The 18,129-nt window shown below is 38.0% G+C and overlaps 1 protein-coding gene across 1 annotated transcript; it reads right to left on the minus strand.

The window, feature by feature from the left end:
- Nucleotides 1-1,730: 1,730 nt before the first annotated feature.
- On the minus strand, nucleotides 1,731-16,809 carry IRAK4 (interleukin 1 receptor associated kinase 4). The gene is made up of 12 exons (XM_063309396.1): nucleotides 16,656-16,809; nucleotides 15,013-15,182; nucleotides 13,654-13,799; nucleotides 13,176-13,373; nucleotides 12,232-12,392; nucleotides 11,699-11,763; nucleotides 10,287-10,401; nucleotides 8,699-8,808; nucleotides 6,919-7,102; nucleotides 3,346-3,408; nucleotides 2,176-2,334; nucleotides 1,731-2,093 (listed from the first exon to the last, which is right to left on the minus strand). Exons 2-12 carry the CDS (start codon nucleotides 15,171-15,173, stop codon nucleotides 2,058-2,060), a joined length of 1,398 nt encoding a protein of 465 aa, XP_063165466.1. The 5' UTR covers nucleotides 15,174-15,182; nucleotides 16,656-16,809; the 3' UTR covers nucleotides 1,731-2,057.
- Nucleotides 16,810-18,129: the final 1,320 nt, after the last annotated feature.

Here is an 18,129-nt window from a genome sequence, read left to right on the forward strand (position 1 = left end):
ATTCTACAGAACAGTGTCTGAGTTGACATAAGCAGTCTTTCTTATTAGTGTCCTCCAGATGAATAATTAGGACCGCACATGCCCGTTAGCAGTTGACGTCTGAACCTAACTAAAGAGGGCCAAATTCACAAAACTATCCACTCAAAGTAAAAACATTGATTAACGTAATCTCTCTACACTTTTTATGGGTGCGTTTATGGGAAGTAATGCTCTTACATCCACAGGCTTTTGCTTCCTTGTAAATATGCAAGTTTCATATTTATAACACTGAAAGTAAATACATAAGCTATACATTTCTAGAAATTAATTGATTAATTTCAAATTTCAGTTTTCGTTCTCCTTGTACCTAGATAAAATGTGTATCAATACAGTAAACTGATCGGGTTTAATTTGAATGAACAGAATCATTTTTTAATCAGCACTGATGCTATCCTTAATTCTAAACACGTGTATAGTGGTGAAGTGGATTGTCAGTTAATTTATAAAATGTACATACATATTTCCTTAGAAGGCAAACTGCCATCACCTCTCCAGATTTTTCACAGTATCTGCTATAGAATGTAACACTACAGCTTCAACTTGACAATGTAGTCAATTACTACTTCATAATTGTGACAAGGTTGTTTACTTTTCTAATAACATACCTATAATACCTTAGGGCTTTTTGCCCATAATAACTCTTCAAAAATAGGGCATCAGCTGGAACCAAAGGAAGTGAAGTTTTGATCATCTAGTAGTGGATAATTGATCCACAAGGTTGCCTGTAAGGCAAAAATACTCATCTACTTGGAAATAAGCACCTGCAAATTTATTAGGGCTTACTTCCTGGTACTTGTGCATGTGATTTCATCACTAAATTCTGATGAATCAATGACTGAAAAGTGTTTTCTATTGTATATTTTAAATATGCACAATGTGGTATAGGAAGAAAGATAAGCTGAGTTGTGTAATCATTCGTTAGGAATATGATGAGTACTGTTAAATGATTAAATAGATGAGTGCTAAAGGAATGCACATGAGGAAAACAGTGCCTGCCCACTACATTAACATTTCCAATGTTGATCGTGCTGGGATATAAAGATACGGATCTTTTGAAGTGGTGCATTTGTAGATATTGGGGAAAGATATCCTTTCTGTCCAAATTCTTAATTCATAAGGAGAATCAAAGCTCTTCTGAGGTCTGCGCATGCGGTTTGAGGCCTCTCAGTACCATGAGCGCTTTAGACAAATGGACAAACGCACACCACCCCAGCAACAAATACATGAGCTTTCCTTCCCCTATTTTCTTACTTCAGATTCAGGTTTTCCTGAGACCTTTTCTTAGTTCAAATGGTGATGATATCAGCCCTTGAGTTAATGCTATGATCCTTATAAAAAAAACCTTGGGATAATCCGCAAGTAACAAAGCACTCTCCTTCTTTAGCATCAAACCCACAATGACACTTTTGCTAGGCTAAACTGAAGCAAATAAAGAGTTTCCTCCCCACTATCCATCCAAAGCAATTTTTCCAATGCTGAAGGGTCTTGGTGGACCTCTCCACCCCCCCCTCAATTTTTTTCATTCTTAGCAATCAGAAATGAAGTTACATAAGATTGTAGAAAAATTCAACTATTAACAAGAATAAAACTGAAGGTTCTGAAGGTGAAATTAATGTATACTCTCAGTTAAGAAATTTGCTAAGGGAAAACAAGCATACTAGAAAAAAGACAATGTTTTTGAAAATAAAGATATATTTGGTTTTAAAATAGAAACATACATGATTAAAAAAGACAAGATAATGTGACCATAGGAACTTTGTTTCAGATGTCATCTTGTTTTTACTGAATAATACATTTTTATCACTATACTGTAGTCCTGATTTATGATAGTTTCTGTTAGTAATCTCAGCATTTTAAGAAATACTTCCTTATTAAATCTAAGAAAACAAAAGGAAGGGCCACAAACCTTATTGCATTTATTTAAAAAACACTGAATAACCATCACAGAGGAACACATATTCAAGTCAGAATATAAAAACAGGTTTGTTTAAACACCAAGTCAAGATACAGAAGTGATCTCATTCAATCAACATTTCTTCCAAATGTTGTTTGACCTGCAACAGAAGGAATATAAAATTAATGCTGGCAATATTCAAAAGCATATATATTACATCACTATATTTAAAAGTTTGTTACCCTTTCAATATCTGGCCTCCGGTTCTTCTTCTCATGCAGACACTGGGAAGCAAGTGAATACATCTTTTCAATTGATGCGATATTCCAGTTGCTGATTTTTTTATCAACATAATCTTCAATAGTCTTTTCTTCATCTTCAATTTCCTCTTTGATGGTTAGCTGAATGGAAGCAGCAATAGCATTAAAATAATTATATGACTTCAGAATTCCATAAGGAAGAAAAACGTTTTTGTGAATCGATTAAAAGGAATAAAACAAACGGATTGTATGGTGTGATGAGGGGCGGGAGAGGTCGTATGTCCACACCACTGTACCTATAGATCATCTTGAACATTCACTACAAGGGGGGCTGCTGAGGGCCCCTATACTATAGATTTCAAATGACTATATTAATTAAATATGCTAATAAACTAACATAAATTTGGCAGATTTCCATATGTTATATTCTGCTTAGATCCTTCTACAACTTTTTCCATCCTATTTTTCACAATGTTGCAGGTTCCCATATCACTTGGAGGAATATTTTAAAGTTAAATGGAAAGCTATATTTCAATCACATTAAACATTTGGTTATCTGTAACTTAAGTGTCTGGTTATTGGTAACTTAAGTTACCTAATATGTTTATGTTATTTAACATCTTCATAACTTTTTTATTGATAAGAAGTGACTATCTCCAATTAAGATATGCCTGAGGTTTTCTTGATTCACAGGTCCTGTATCCTTACCAAGGCTTCTCCCACAGTTTCCAAAAGGGTCCAAGGAACTGCTTTATTCTACCTTTCCGTATGAATTCAGACTTCTGGTATTACCAAAGGATTCAACAAGCACACACTGGTTCCTATACTTACACTGACCTAACTTTAAAACAGACCTGCATAAGGGCAAAAGCATTCCCCAAATCTTGACATTACAAATCTTTAATGCTCAGTTCGCAAATCTAACTACAATTTGTTAAATAAGCCACAAGCAAATCATATGACAACTTAGGGCAATATGTGGATTTGCTAATGTCAGCTTTTGCCAAAATCTGCTGAATCCATTGAAACAGTAAACCAGCCTTTCCTAGCCTTGTGCCCTCCAAAGGTACTGAACTTTAGCTGGCATAGCACAGAAATTGATTTTCTAAAACAAAAAATAATATAAACTCAAGCCAAGAAGAAAAAAATTACCAGTAACTGGGGATCCCGATTTTCATCCACAGGAATAAGCCCAGTTATTATTTCCAGTAATACCTAGAAACAGATGAAAATTAAGAAATGAAATATATGTCATGAGTTTTCATCAAATATAACTCCACAACAGTCAATGTTTTTATATTGTCTTGTGAATAATTTATTACTTCCAAATCTATTTCCTTACTATTTAAGAAAAAGCATTTTTAAATTAAAGTCACTATTTTATTTCACAGAGGGACACCCAAGTACCTTAAGCAACGAAGTGAACAAGCTCTGACACAATTCCACAAAGGCTGAGCTTTTAACCAGTGATCAAAGGTGTGCAATTGAATATATGAACAAACTGTATTCCCAGAATCTCTACTTCTGTACGGCTATCACCAGACCTATGATTATGGAAGGAAGTTTTTCAAATTCTACATTTGAGAGAGGAGGATTTGAAGCCTTTTCAGGATAAGCAAATATTTAAATAAATAAGTAAATATGTAATACCTGACTGATAAAGGAATACAGTGGTCCAAATAATTAGGGTGTGTTTTTTTCTTTGACTATTCCCTCTGACCACTAGGAGGCAGGCTCTTAAGAAGAAAAGGTCTGGCTTGAGATGAAGTAATACTGTAGACATCTCCACTAAATCCCATTCATTACTTTCATAGTGAATAAAAATGAAGTCTGTCCTTAAAAGCAGAGCAATTCGGAAACAATTGAGATTGTGGTATTACAGGAAACCTGGAGCTAAATTCAGTTGTGCATTGACCCTTTTTTTTCCCTCGATAGCAATCAAATACAGAAACTAGCTTCTCTTCAAAGGAAGTGCTGTATAGAACATCCAAGAGCATCAACGGGAGCCTTGGACATCTTTCCTGGGAGTTACCAAGCTTCTTGCCCCAATTAGCTTCAATGCTAGCTCTATTTATGTGATGTGTACATTTTGCCAAAAATTTTAATATGTGTTGGGAAAGGGAGCAGAGGGTTTTAAAAAGCTTCAACAACATGACTTCTATGGAATTGATATTTTATTGTACTTTGTGAGCTTATATATAAAATCTTGCTTTTGGACCATGGACCATTCTTCTGTTTTAAGATATGCTTAGCTTCATCTATTTGTATTCTGAAAAATGGGCATCTCATATAACTGAGTACATTTACTATGGCATCCATTTTATGAGAATGCCTATAGTGTTCCAGATGCATCTACTGATCCAAAACATATAAGAAATTTTGTGATTGGGAGACTGGGGGAAGGTATCTTTTCTACACTATAGTTATTTGAGGTAATTGATAATAAGCTTCCCTTTGATAAAGCTGTAATTTTTAAAAAAGAAATCCATGTTGCCTATTTTATTTATTTATTTATTTTATCAAATTTCATCACCACCCATCTCCCTCAAAAGAGGGACTCTGAGCTGTTTACAGTAAAGCTAAAAAAGATTAAAGTACAATAAAAACAAGATATCTTAAATAAAAATTTAAATATAAAATAGCATCCAAGATGACAATATTAAAAGTTCTGATTTAAATTCATAAGTACATGGGAACCACTTTAAGGCACTAGCCACCCCCAGGATTGACTACCCCAAGTGAGATGGCAGAGGCAGGTCTTTAATCCTTTCTGGAAGGCCAGGAGAGGGGGCCTGCCTCACCTCTGTGGGAAGAGCGTTCCACAGGGCAGGGGCCACGGCAGAGAAGGCCCACTTCCTGGGCCCCACCAATCAACAATCTCTCATGGACAGGGTCTGTAACATGCCCTCTCTGCCTGACTAGGTGGGACGGGTCAATGTAATGGGGGTGAGGTAGTCCCTCAGGTAACCTGGACCCATGTCATGTAGGGCTTTAAAGGCGATAACCAACACCTTGAATTGGATCCAGAAGCAAACTGGCACCCAATGCAGCTCCCACAGCAAAGGTGTTACATGTGCCATCCTTGGGGCACCCAAGACTGCTCGCGCAGCTGCATTCTCAACCAGTTGTAGTTTCCGGATACTCTTCAAGGGTAGCCCCATGTAGAGTGCATTGCAACAGTCTATATGGGAGATGACTAGGGCTTGAGTGACTGATCAGAGGCCCTCTCGATTCAGGAAAGGGCGTAACTGGTGCACAGCATAAAGTTGAGCAAAGGCCCTCCTGGCCACGACTGCCACCTGCTCTTTGAGCAGGAGTCGTGAATCCAGGAGAACCCCTAGGTTCCACACTAGGTCTGTCTGGGGCAGTGCGACCCCATCTAGAACCAAAGATAGTAAGTTTATGTTTTCCAAAGTGGCCTACCTACATAAAATAATATGTAATATACAATGTTACAATTGATATTATATCCTACCTTTCCACTCAGTGCATACTTACGGGAGCTAGTTTTCCTTGACCAATGACGCCCTCTCATAACTGCATCTTCCACTGCCCCTTTCACCCTAGTTTTTGCTTAAGTGCTGGGGAAGCCTGACTGTTCTGCTTTCATTTTATAGTCCATTATCTGGTGTTACGCTCAGGATTTCCTGTCCCCAACCCCAGGACCACTGACCCTTTCACAATCAAGGTCAAAGGTGGATAACACAGGTACAGCAGCGTGCAAAGTTAGTTTTTGTTCTGTGCAGCAGATATAATTTTTAAGAAGGTGTGCTTCATAAAATTACACAATAAAGCTTCAGTTAGTTAAGCTTCCCAGAGTGTTCACCTTTAAATGTCAATTCTAAATCAACAGAATTACTGAAGGTGTTACAAGTGACATAGATTTGCTTTTGATTCCGAAGTTCTTCACCAGCTAACAGAAACAACTTCAAAGAAGTAAGTAGCATGTTCCTTGCTGCACAGAACCAGGTCCCACTCACTTTAAGACAACCAACTACTAGACAAGAGAAGGAGTAAATGATCATCAGGTTTGGTGATAGAGTGGTAAGGGTGGCATGTTCAAAGTGTCCAAAAGGGTACCCTTTTGGACACTTCGAACATGCCACTTTTTAAAAATGGATGCAGCCCAATTTTTATTCAAAACTAACTTTGATCAAATTAAATGTAATTAAATGCAGTTAATATCATCCCAAATTGTACTGTTTTTCATTAAAAGATCCAAATCAACATTGTTTAAGCAACATATTGAGAGCTTATGTAAGTATGTGGACCCAGAGGATTCATAATCAGATTCTATAGTTTTGTTTTGAATAACAGCAATTGTGTAAGACAAAAGAGACTCCTATATAGATCAGGACTATGACCTAGGAAAGAAGGATTTTTTACTTCCAACATTTTTCCTTTCTGAATTGGTCCTTCTTCCATAGCATCTGTCTGACCCTTGAGAGAGAGATTACATATCTTCAGTTTAGATCTCAAGAAGACATACTTTTCAAAAGTATGACTGAATTATGTATATGTATATATATTAAAAAGAACAATAAGCAAGGATAGCCATATTAGCCATAACAAACACTATTAGGCCACCCAAAAGTTGGAAAACAAAGTACAGTTTGTGAGTTATCAGTAACTTTTCATTAGGCAAGATGATTAAAGAAACAAAAAGGGAGCAGAAAGGGAAAATAACCCTCATTTACTGACATCTTTTAAAAAACTGCAACTTACCACACCAAAACTGAAGATATCTGATTTGGGAGTTATCTCCCCTCTCAAAGCCTCTGGAGCCATATAGGCTGCTGTTCCAACAATTCTATCTGTTAGAATAGTATGTGTGAATCTTACCGATGCCCTTGCAAGCCCAAAGTCAGAAAGTTTTGGCACAAATGTTTCAGTTAACAAGATATTCGCACTGGAAAAAAAAATAGTAAGCTAAAGGTTATTTTTGCCCTCTCCCCCAGAAGAAAGACCATACATCAAACCAAACAGAAAGCATTTTTTTTCTTATCAGCAATACCAGTTATTTTTGACTTTTATGTGGTTTATCTGGACTGTGAAGAAACAGGATAGAAAGGGTAGTGACACTTTTGAACTTTGGTTTTGGAGAAGACTCCTGCAAATACCACTGATATCCAAGAAGACAACAAATGAGTCACCAGACAAATCAACCCAGAGTTACCACTAGAGGCACAAATGAGCAGGCTCAAATTATCGTACTCTAGACATATTATGCCAAGACCTAGCTCTTTGAAGAAGTCTGTAATGCTGGGAAAGGTGCAAGGAAAGAGATGAAGAGGGCAACCAGCAGCAAGGTGGATGGATTCAATTACAGAGGCAATGGATGCAATGTTGGGAGACCTGAAGTACCACGCTGGGGACAGATTCTCCAGAGAAAATCTATCTACATAGTCACTAAGTTTACATAGCTTGATGGCACATCAATTAATCAATCTGGTTTATCAAGCAAAGAAAAGCTTCCATTTCCCATTTTTTTCTATGCAAATACACTATAAACATAAACAAATATACTATATACATACTTATGCAAAACTTTAAAGAATACTGAACATTTCACTATTTACCTCTAATACAGGTAGTCCTCATTTAGCGACTGCAATTGGTCCAGTGACCTGGTCATTAAGCAAAGCAGTCACTAAGTGAAAATCACATAACTGCAACTGTACCTACAATTTACTTCAGTTTTCCTTTGCTTAACAGTGCCAGAAGTATATGACCCCAAACAACTGGTTAAGCCCCAACAGCAGGGAATGTTTCTGGAACTTAACTCAGGAAGAAGCCAGGTAACTTACAGCCTTTTTTCCTACTCCCCCACCCTTTGGAATGCTCACCCCTGCACTGGGATAGTTAGCAAGAAGAGAATTAATGTTTGTAGTTACATTCATTGGAGAGGAAGGGATTACAAGAGAGTAAACAGGCACACAAAGGGGAATTCACATTGAAAGGAATGTGCTAGCACTGGCTGTTTGCCTAGCGCACTCACAGCTGTGAGCCACAGCCTGCTTAGGAGGCAAACAAAAGCCTTTAATGTGAAACTGATAAGGGTCTTGTCAGTGTCAGGCAGCAGCACCAGCTGGCTGGAGGGTTCTGTCTAATTAAGGTCACAGAGATGAGCATGTTAACCTGCAGTTAGCACTTTTTAGGGACACACTGCGCTGTGGAGAACAGCAGCTCAGAAAGAGAAGGCTTATTTAGGTAATCTCTCCACTCTGTGAGGGGGGCAAAGGGGAAAAAAAATGGGTCAGGCGCAAGACAACATGCACTAACTGTAATGGCAAACATGTGACTGAGACACTGTGAAAGTCATAAATGCAGGCATTTATTGCAAACTTACTTTTTAATCACTGTCGTAACTGTAAACAATTGCTGTCTGAGGAAGTTGCTAAATGAGGACTACCTGTATTTAGAAAGACTTAAAAATGCTTAGACATTTAAATAAAACAGTAGCTGAAAGATCTGTTAACACAGGAATTCGTTTTACAGATTTTACCTTTTAACATCTCGGTGAATGTGGTTATTTTCATGCAGGAAAGAGATTCCATTTGATGCACCGTAAGCAATGTCGCATCTAGTTTCCCAAGGTATTGGTGAAGTGTTGTCCTTTAAAAACAGGAAGAAAGAGTAGAAACGTTTCAGTATTTTATTGGGCTCGCTTATTTTATCCAATAAAATTAGATAAGCTAACAAAACAAGCAGAATAGTACAGTTGTGAGCATTCCATTCCCAAGGGCAAGGAGCACTGACCAATTAAGGCTACAATAACCCCTGAGAAGTTTTTTCAAGATAAGATGCTGCTTATAATAATTTTGGATCTTATTTTTCCATGTCACTGATTCCGTGAAATCAAAGATCATATCTGGTTATTGGAAAGCAAGGAGTAGATCTCTCTACTTCTTATGTTTAAGATAATAGTTATTAGCCGTCATTAATGTTATCCCAATATACAGATTTCTGTTGTTTCATAAAAAGTGCAGTCACTTTTTAAATTTACATCGTTAGTCACTTGTTTCATACCCACTATCTGAGGCTGATTATCAGTCAATTCTGGGTGCTTCTTATGAACAGAATATACAACTGTTAACTTCATATATCTTAACAAAGCAAAGCCTTTTGGCATTGAAAAGTCTCCAATTTAACGGATACACTGAAAAACCCTAGTGGGATTCGGAACAGGACTTAATATTATTATATTTATAAACTCCAGGCATCTTTAAAGTTTAGGTTAATTTGTTCAATTAGTATAAGCAGGATTAGTAGTCACTAGTCAAAGAAAAATTGGTCATGCTGCTTCTAGTCAAAGAAAGCAACTAGTCAAAGAAAAACTGGTCATGCTATAATGAGTTTTGACTGCAGAATTTAGGAATTACAGTATTTTATTACGCAGCAAAAGAAAATTTGGAAATACACTAAGAAGTCTGCTTTAGGAAAAGCATTAAAACATACCTTAGCATTACATGAATAATCTGGCTAATAATCTGTACTTTTCCCACTAATTCCAGTAACGATGAATAAAAATCACAAGTTTTTATCAGAGTTTTTTATGTCTTAGCTGGTTACTTTAAGTACCATTTTTGGAAAAAAATACTAGAATCGCTGTGGTTTATGAATCATTTTCTACCAACAGAAACTGTAGTTTAAGCTAACAAGATTTCTCTCTTATTCAGGCATAACCACCTCTAATTATTTTTTAAAGATAGAACATGACATACTCCTTCTAGACATATTAAATGAAGAGTAATGGTTTAACGTTATGTCTGCAAAAGGTTACAGACTTTTCTGAAACCTTGAACTGATTCATAAAAATACATTTATCAGGAATAGGAACCAATCTTATCTAGAGGAAAGTTACATTTTACTCAATTTGAAACAACTATTTCTCCAAAATAAATAATGGAAAAATAGTTGACAATATACTAGATAATCAATCTTAATGAGCCATATGATTTCTGGTTTTTATGTTAGTTTTAAGAAGTTAAATAATTAAAAAGCATGATCCTGCATGATTGGGTCAAGTTTTTTCCCCTCTTTCAGTTTCAAAGATATTACCTTTAGGCCTTAATACTAAAGAAAGCACTTACCAGACAAGCTAATCTATCAAGCAAGGAGCCTTTGGGCATATAATCATACACTAAGCAAGGCTGATCAAAATCATTTGAGAAACCAAGCAGTTCTACTAAGTTCTTATGTTGACATCTGTAGACAAAAGTAGATAGTTTTATTTGTTGTGCCTTTTGTATTTTACATTCTGAAAAGTGGAGGGGATCTAAACTACTTCTAGCTTTGACTAGAAATTGTTTGTATTGACTATATACAAGCTGATTCAATGGGTAGTTCAGTGATTGCATTCATGCTTTGTACACAAAATATTCTGCAATAATTTCTATGGATAGGCCTGAAATTATTCCTTTCCAAAACCCTGATAGTCAATATTTTGACTACCTGAACACCAAACTAGACATAGTACTCATGTTTTCAACTCTACCAGCACCTACAAATATTAGGTGGTGAGATGGGTAAGAGCTGAATAATCTTGATTCCTCTTTGGACCTCCCACTCCTGAGAGCAATTTATTTTAAAATCTTGCATGACAGTTCTAAAGATATGAACTCCACCTGTCCCATCTCGCCTGAGCCAGGGCAACCAATGGTCTAACTAGAGACAAACTAACTTCTATTAATACAGTATCCTAAAAGAAAAATGACATATAGTATTTTTCTTTTTAAAACTAAAAACTGGAAGCTCAGGGATAATGTTTGTATATATAAAATCAAAGATAATAATTTATTTCAATACAGTGATGACCTAAAAATTGTCAAGAAACTTCAAAGGCTTAAGAACTGTACATTCCATTGCAATCAGTGGAACTGCTTCCGAGCTGGTACATTTAGAAATAGGCCACAGTAATTATTCGAAGAAAGCTACCTAAACATCAAGAACATGTACAATCTAAAAAAATAGGAATTATATTCTTGCAAATGAACAGTTCAGACCAGCAAAACAGCTGACCTCTGAAGCAGAGAGGAGCACAAGTCATGTTCATTTCTACAGAAATTTGCTCTGAATTGAAACTGAAGTTCCCTTCAGCTACCTTATACAGTTAATAAAAACAACTTCTAAATGCTACAGCCCTGCAAAATGTTAGTCCCCTTCCCCAAAAGAGATGGCTATTCTATGTGCATGATTGTTCTAGTGATATTATAGTACATGGAAACTAGAAAGGACTATTAGAGTTATGATTTAACTATTTTAATTGCTATATCCACATTTTTCCGAAGCTACTTATACATACACTAGTAATACAAATGATCAGCATTTCCATAGATTCTAGTGCACCATCTTAAATTTCACAGAATGCAACTAGAAGAAATATCTAATGTGTTTCCACATATTTTATACTAAGATTTCTACTTTAGTTCTAAGACAAAAAAAATCCCAAGCAATTTATTCCAGATACATATTGCAATAATATTTTACTATACTTACTACTTACTTTGCCATAATTTTTATTTCTTGCTCAAACTGCTTTTTCAGGTCTTCGATACTTACATCAGCCAACTACAATAAAATAAAAATAAAATAAATGTACATATGGTTAATAGAAAAAAAAACCAAGCTTATTTTTGCAGAGCCCAGTGGTTAGTTGGTTCACATAAGCTAGGCCTTGGTTTCATTTCTACCTGAGCTGGCCTTATTTTGTTAAGCCCAAAATGTCTGTAGAACAGTAAATTGAGGGATTTGCCATAAGTAATGTTTTCTACAGGGGATAATTAAATTCTCTTAGTGACTCAAAAATTTCTGGAATTTAATTATATGAAATAATTTCCCTGCTCAGCTTCTTAAAGAGATTGTTCATGATGACTAATTTTGCTCTGATTCTTCTATTAGACATTATAAATTTGGTGTGAAAGATAGCAAAGAATTGTTATCATTGCATGATTTTCTGGTCTCCTCTTATTCTTTAAATTAAATAGATAACACAGTATAAATCAAACAATACTGTTTAAAAAATAATTGGCAACTTACAGCTGTAAGTTTTTTCACTGCCACTGTTTGGCCATTGATGCATCCTTTGTAAACCACTCCAAAGCCTCCTTCACCAATCTTGTGGCCACCAGCTGACACAGTTCGGTCATCAAAGTTATTTGTAATACTTTTCAGCTCAAGAAACAAGAAGCTTTTCAATCCTGAACAGAAGTGGGGAGGGAGCGAGAATAAGTTTGAGTGGAAATCACAAAACCATTTTAACCATGGAAATCTTTAGAATCCAAAACCAACATTAATTTACTTATGTATTGTGAATCACCGCATGTTGTCCCAGTGCTGTGCCATATAGGGCTCTAAAGGCAATAAGCAGCATTCTGAATATGGCTCAGAGGCCTTCCAATAACTAATATAGTGACATCATCTCCAAAGGAAGGCCCACATATAGTACATTACAATAGTCCAACCAAGCAGTGATCAATATATAACAAAGTGGATCAAATTAATGTTACTTAAAGGTGGTTGGAATCACTGAAATACCTGAACAAGATTGGGCAAACACAATTAGTTTAATATACTGGTGAAGGATTTCATGGCCAGTATCTGTTGGGCAGTGTTGGGCTTCAGGGTTTAGTTACCATAGTCCAGACAAAAGATTTCCTGATGTTTTGCCGGCAACAGTGGCTGGCATCTTCAGAGGCAAGATGGTCTGCTATGCAGACCACAGGCAACTGAGCAGGGACTGACTGGGCTTCTGTCTTTATAGCCAGGTGTCCTGACTGCTGATTGGTAGTATTATGGTGCCAAAGCATAATACCCAGAATCTTCCTGGGAGGAAAACAGCCTTGTTTTTGGTTGTCAACAACTATAGGTTTGTATGTATCTACTCACTTGTCATCATCTGAACCCGACCCCCTACACTATGTTACTGGAATGGGCTAGCAAAGGTGGAGTAAAAGATGAGATAAATTTTGGAAATTGTCTACCTGTATCATTGAGATGATTGCACGTCTTTTCTGAACTCAGATCACAACAACTTGACCTTAGGTGGCCATTATTTGGAACCAAGAGTGGCAATTCAGCTGGCATTTCCTTGACTCCTACAAGAGGTTCTTTTTTATTTAGGAGTACAGTTTCCGGTAAGGGTAGAGACACTGTCATGTCTTTTGTCATGCTTAGAGAATCTGCCATTAAATAAAATAATCATACAGACTTCAGATAAGGTTAGCTTAACTGTATGAAATCAACCTTTTCAATAAAGCAAAATATTTTATGCATTTCTTAACTATAACAAATTAACATTGTCATTTTTCACAGATTGCTACTAAGTGGAAAAAATTAAAATATGCCTTCATCAAAGAGTATATATCCTCATGTAAGAGGCTCAGTAAAGATTACAGTTTAAAAGAAAAAATATTTTTTAAAACTTTCACATGCCCAAGATAATGTGTAGATCAAACTTACCTGGAATCAAAAGACTTGCTGGTGCCAAGAACTGATTTCTGATGAGGAGATCCACCAAATCACTAACTGTACAGTTTAAGGTCCCCCAGTCATAAAGTAATTCACAGGTGGGACTTTTTCCTACTTGTTTTAATGCTTCAAATCGCCTTTAAGACATATACATATGTGTTAGTTAAATAAAATAATTAGTTCTATTATTGATCAAAAGAAATATGACTTATATCACAAATAACCATTTTAGCTGCACTTTTGCTGTAGGATTTTATTCCAAGCATGGACAGCTAAAGACTCAATATTCTGCTAGCTATAAAGCACTAGGATACATGAACCTACTGTATGTAATAATTTATATGGCAGCAGTTTAACCCAGTAGCAGTAGTGAGAAAACAGGAACACCCCTAGCACTGAAATGAATGAATGGTATAGTACAAGAGAAATTGTACAGAATGGGAGAGGAAGTTAATTTCCAAGATTACTTTCACAAACACAGAGTGATATATGGAACAAATATAGCCAAAATCAGACATTACAAGCAAGGTTTAACATCAGGTTGCCATTCTTAAAATAAAGCTGCCACTCCTGTTAGACAACCCCAACCTCAGCTGGTATAAACTGAAGTCTGCAGACACCTAAGCCTTGTTTTTGACAGTCAGTCTTTCAGTGAAAGACTTACAAGCAGTATCAGCACGATCCAATACAGCTTCTCACCACATCTACAGTCTAGATACACCAGCAGGAGAAAACTCAGGGGTGTATTTCAAAGGATGACTTTTACTCCTTCACCTGACTGATGTTCCTACAGCAGCTGTTCCAACAAATTTTTGGTCTCCCACTCCAACTGCCAATCTCCCACAGTGGAAGTAGCACGGTTTAGCATCCACTAGTCCTATACCTTCACTTTCAAGGACTATAACAGAACTTCCCCTCCACAATTGAGTTGGGAGAAGGCAGTTATGCCACACAAAGAACGATGGAGCAGACAGACCATAGTCAAATTTTTTATCAAGTATACCAGGACACATAAAATGGGAAGCAGGAACAGATACAAAATTTGGTATTGCAGATTCTACACTGCTACCAATTCTACATGCAGGGGTCAAGTAGTGACTTGAATTCAAATAGCTGAGATATTCTAGGTATGTATATGCTCTTCCTTTACTGTTGTATGGGTTTCTAAAAAGATTTTAGGAAAGAAATAGGGTATATGCAAGGTTAAAGATACAATAATGGAGATGGTGTCAAATTTAACCAACATAGGCCACTAGGTAATTTTGACCTTGACACATTAGGGACCAAATCATTTAGCTAGTTACAAGCTAACTCTATACCAACGCTCCCCCTTTGGTTTCCACACCTTACCTTATATGAATTTGGTTATACCGTTTTGCACCAGATGAATCTGTTATATCTACAGCTAATTTCTTCCAACCTTCTTGTGGATCAATGAAATCTGCCAGTTGTCTCATCATTCCATAGCCAAGGGAGCGTACAAAGGTAGAAGGTGTTATGGAGTTGCTCATTTCTGATTCCTAACAAATGCAAATGAGGTTGCTTTCAAGCAGTCTTTTTTATAATCCAAGATTATACACTGACCCCAAGGCTGTAATCCATGTTTTATATGTATTTCATTTTTACAAGTTCTTCCATAGCTACTAATTATAATGCAGTATTTCCTTAACATGTCCATACAAGTTTTGAATTATTTTAGACAATTTCTTTTAAAAAGTTCAGTCATAGGTCACATATATTCTCCTGCCATATAAATATGAATACATCCCTTCAAAAGATGATGATAGGTAAAGGTAAAGGTTTCCCTTGACGTAAAGTCCAGTCGAATTCGACTCTAGGGGGCGGTGCTCATCTCCGTTTCTAAGCCTTGGAGCCGGCGTTGTCCGTAGACACTTCCGGGTCATGTGGCCAGCATGATGACTCGGAACGCCGTTACCTTCCCGCCGAAGCGGTACCTATTGATCTACTCACATTTGCATGTTTTCGAACTGCTAGGTGAGCAGGAGCTGGGATTAACAACGGGAGCTCACCCCGCCGCGCGGTTTCGAACCGCCGACCTTCCGATCGACAGCTCAGCGGTTTAACCCGCAGCGCCACCGCGTCCCAGTCAAGATGATGATAACTTAAATAATAATACAAGGGAATCTCTTCTTACTACCCTATTACTTTAATATACATATCTCAACTACATATTTATATTCATCCATAGCATTTATTTATTTATCAAATTTGTCACCGTCCATTTCCTCTGACCGGAGGGACTCTGGGCGGTTTACAATATATTCCCCAAACATAACCAGAATACAATATACAAAGCTGTTAGTGGGCAGAGCTGCTATCATATAAAATGAAATACACATACCCTACTAATATACATTACAAAAACAAAAACAAAAACTTCCTGTGTGTCATTGCACATGTTTGCGTGTGTGTGAGATAGGCCAGACGAGAGAACTTATTTTAAAGAGAAAGATGGGCTTTAGGAAACTTCTTAAAAGCCAGTCTTAATGCAACAAGTAGACATTATTTTTTTTGAGATGGGGGAGAAAGGGAAGAAACAAAAGAGACCACATCCCAGGGTTTACCTCCAAAGCTTTTCAATATTATTTAAGTTTGTATGCTTTTTTTCATGTTATGACAAACTATACAAAATGCACGTTTAAAAAAGTCGTAATATGGTGTTTAATGAAGCCCTCATCCACTAGAAGTTTAGATGCAAGAATGATGTAGCTGGCAACCCACCCATCCCTTTTACGAACACAGAATTGCTGCCTGAAGTCTTTTCCGACTCTTCCTCTATACTTTTATCGGCAAACGGAAGGCTTTATTCTAGGGGGCGACGCCGTACTGCGGGAGTCTCTCTGAGCCCAGCCTACCTCACAGGGTGGCTGTTGTGGGGAAAAGTGGGAGGGGAAGCCCTAAATATGGTGCCTTGAGCTCTGATGAAAAGGCGGAATAGAAATCTAGTAAATAAATAAGTACTTACGACTCACAACATACACTCGCCGACAAGGAAGCGCCACACCGCTCACTTCGGAAGTTTTGCGCTCCGACCCACCAAAGCAGAAAAACGGCCACGCCCCCCAGCCTCATCAGCCCATTGCCCAAGATGGGAACTTCCTCGCTGCCGCTTCCCTTTAATCCGGATTTCGCGCACTCTCTCTCGAAATGAGAGTTCTGCGCATGCGTCCAGGCTCCAGGGAAGTTGGGGAAGTAGTGGCTTGGTGCCCTTAGCGAAGCGTGAGGTGGGGACGCCTACTTCTTCCCTTTTCTTTCCGGCTTTTGGCCACCGTGAACGTGTAATGAGCTCTCTGTCTCCTGCAGCGTAATCAGCCGCTCTTTTCTAAGGTGTGATAGTCTGGTCTGCTGCCGCTGCCACCCCCAGTGTTCGATTGATTGTGGTACGGTCCTCGGTGCCTGACTCCGCCTTCTTAGTCCCACCTCTGTTCGGGGGCGGGCGGAAGAGGCTTTGCAAGACTTCGGTTCGCGCCCACGAAGAAGTTTCCAAAGGTACGCTGCGTTTTCCCTACGTGATGCAGCAACAGAGGCTGTGGGATTGGGTGCACTGAGTACGGAGTCCAAAGCTAAGAGGTGCTGGCGGCTGCACGGACAGGTCTTGGGAGTCATAGGAAAACCTTGCCCTGATGCCAGTCGCTGTCATCAAAGCTTGGCTCTCCCTCCGCTTCGGTAGCACGTGCTGAACATCGAGGACAGTCTCCACGTGGATAGCCTAGGAACCAACTGCGTGCTTGCATGGATAGGCTGTCGGTATATGATTGTGCAAACAAATAGGCAAGGGATTTCTAGCTGAGGGCACTTTTCCAGAAGTGAGAAGGAAAGAGAGCACAAATGGATGAAACCGATGGTTGATTTTTCAAGGACCCAGACCTCTGATTCTTTCCTGCTGAGATGCTGAAGAGAGGTATGAACTCCTCCGTTGCTCCCCTTCAGCAGAACGGCAGCTTTAATCTTGATCATTGTAATCCGAAGAGAGATGGCAGGTCTGTCCTTGGAATTAGTCACCATTTGACCCTGCAACTGACATTTACCGCTTTCAAGGAACAAGAGAAGCAGCTGCCTCATGTTACATGTTCTGTGGTTGGAATTTAATTCCTTTGTATGTCTAGACCAAGTGTTTAGTGGCAACTGTGTACAGGTAGTCCTCGTTTAGTGACCCCAATTGAGTCACCCACTGGGAGCTGGGATAACTGGCTCAAAACTGACAAGACTAATTAGCTTCACACCTTTGGCTTTTGTTTGCTTCCTGACCACTCCTCTGCCCTTTGCAATGCTTATCCTGGTGGCGCTGGAATAATTTGCAAGAAGGGAATTAATAGGAAGGAAGGGATTCATTAGAGAGGAAGGGATTATAGAGAGTAAGCAGGCATACAATGGGGAATACACCTGGCTGTTTGCGTAGCGCACTTGCGGCCGCTGGCGCCAGTGCATTGCTTTCAATGTGTATTC

This window comes from Candoia aspera, chromosome 7 (genome assembly GCF_035149785.1).
Source record: "Candoia aspera isolate rCanAsp1 chromosome 7, rCanAsp1.hap2, whole genome shotgun sequence".
Taxonomy (NCBI): Eukaryota; Metazoa; Chordata; class Lepidosauria; order Squamata; family Boidae; genus Candoia; species Candoia aspera.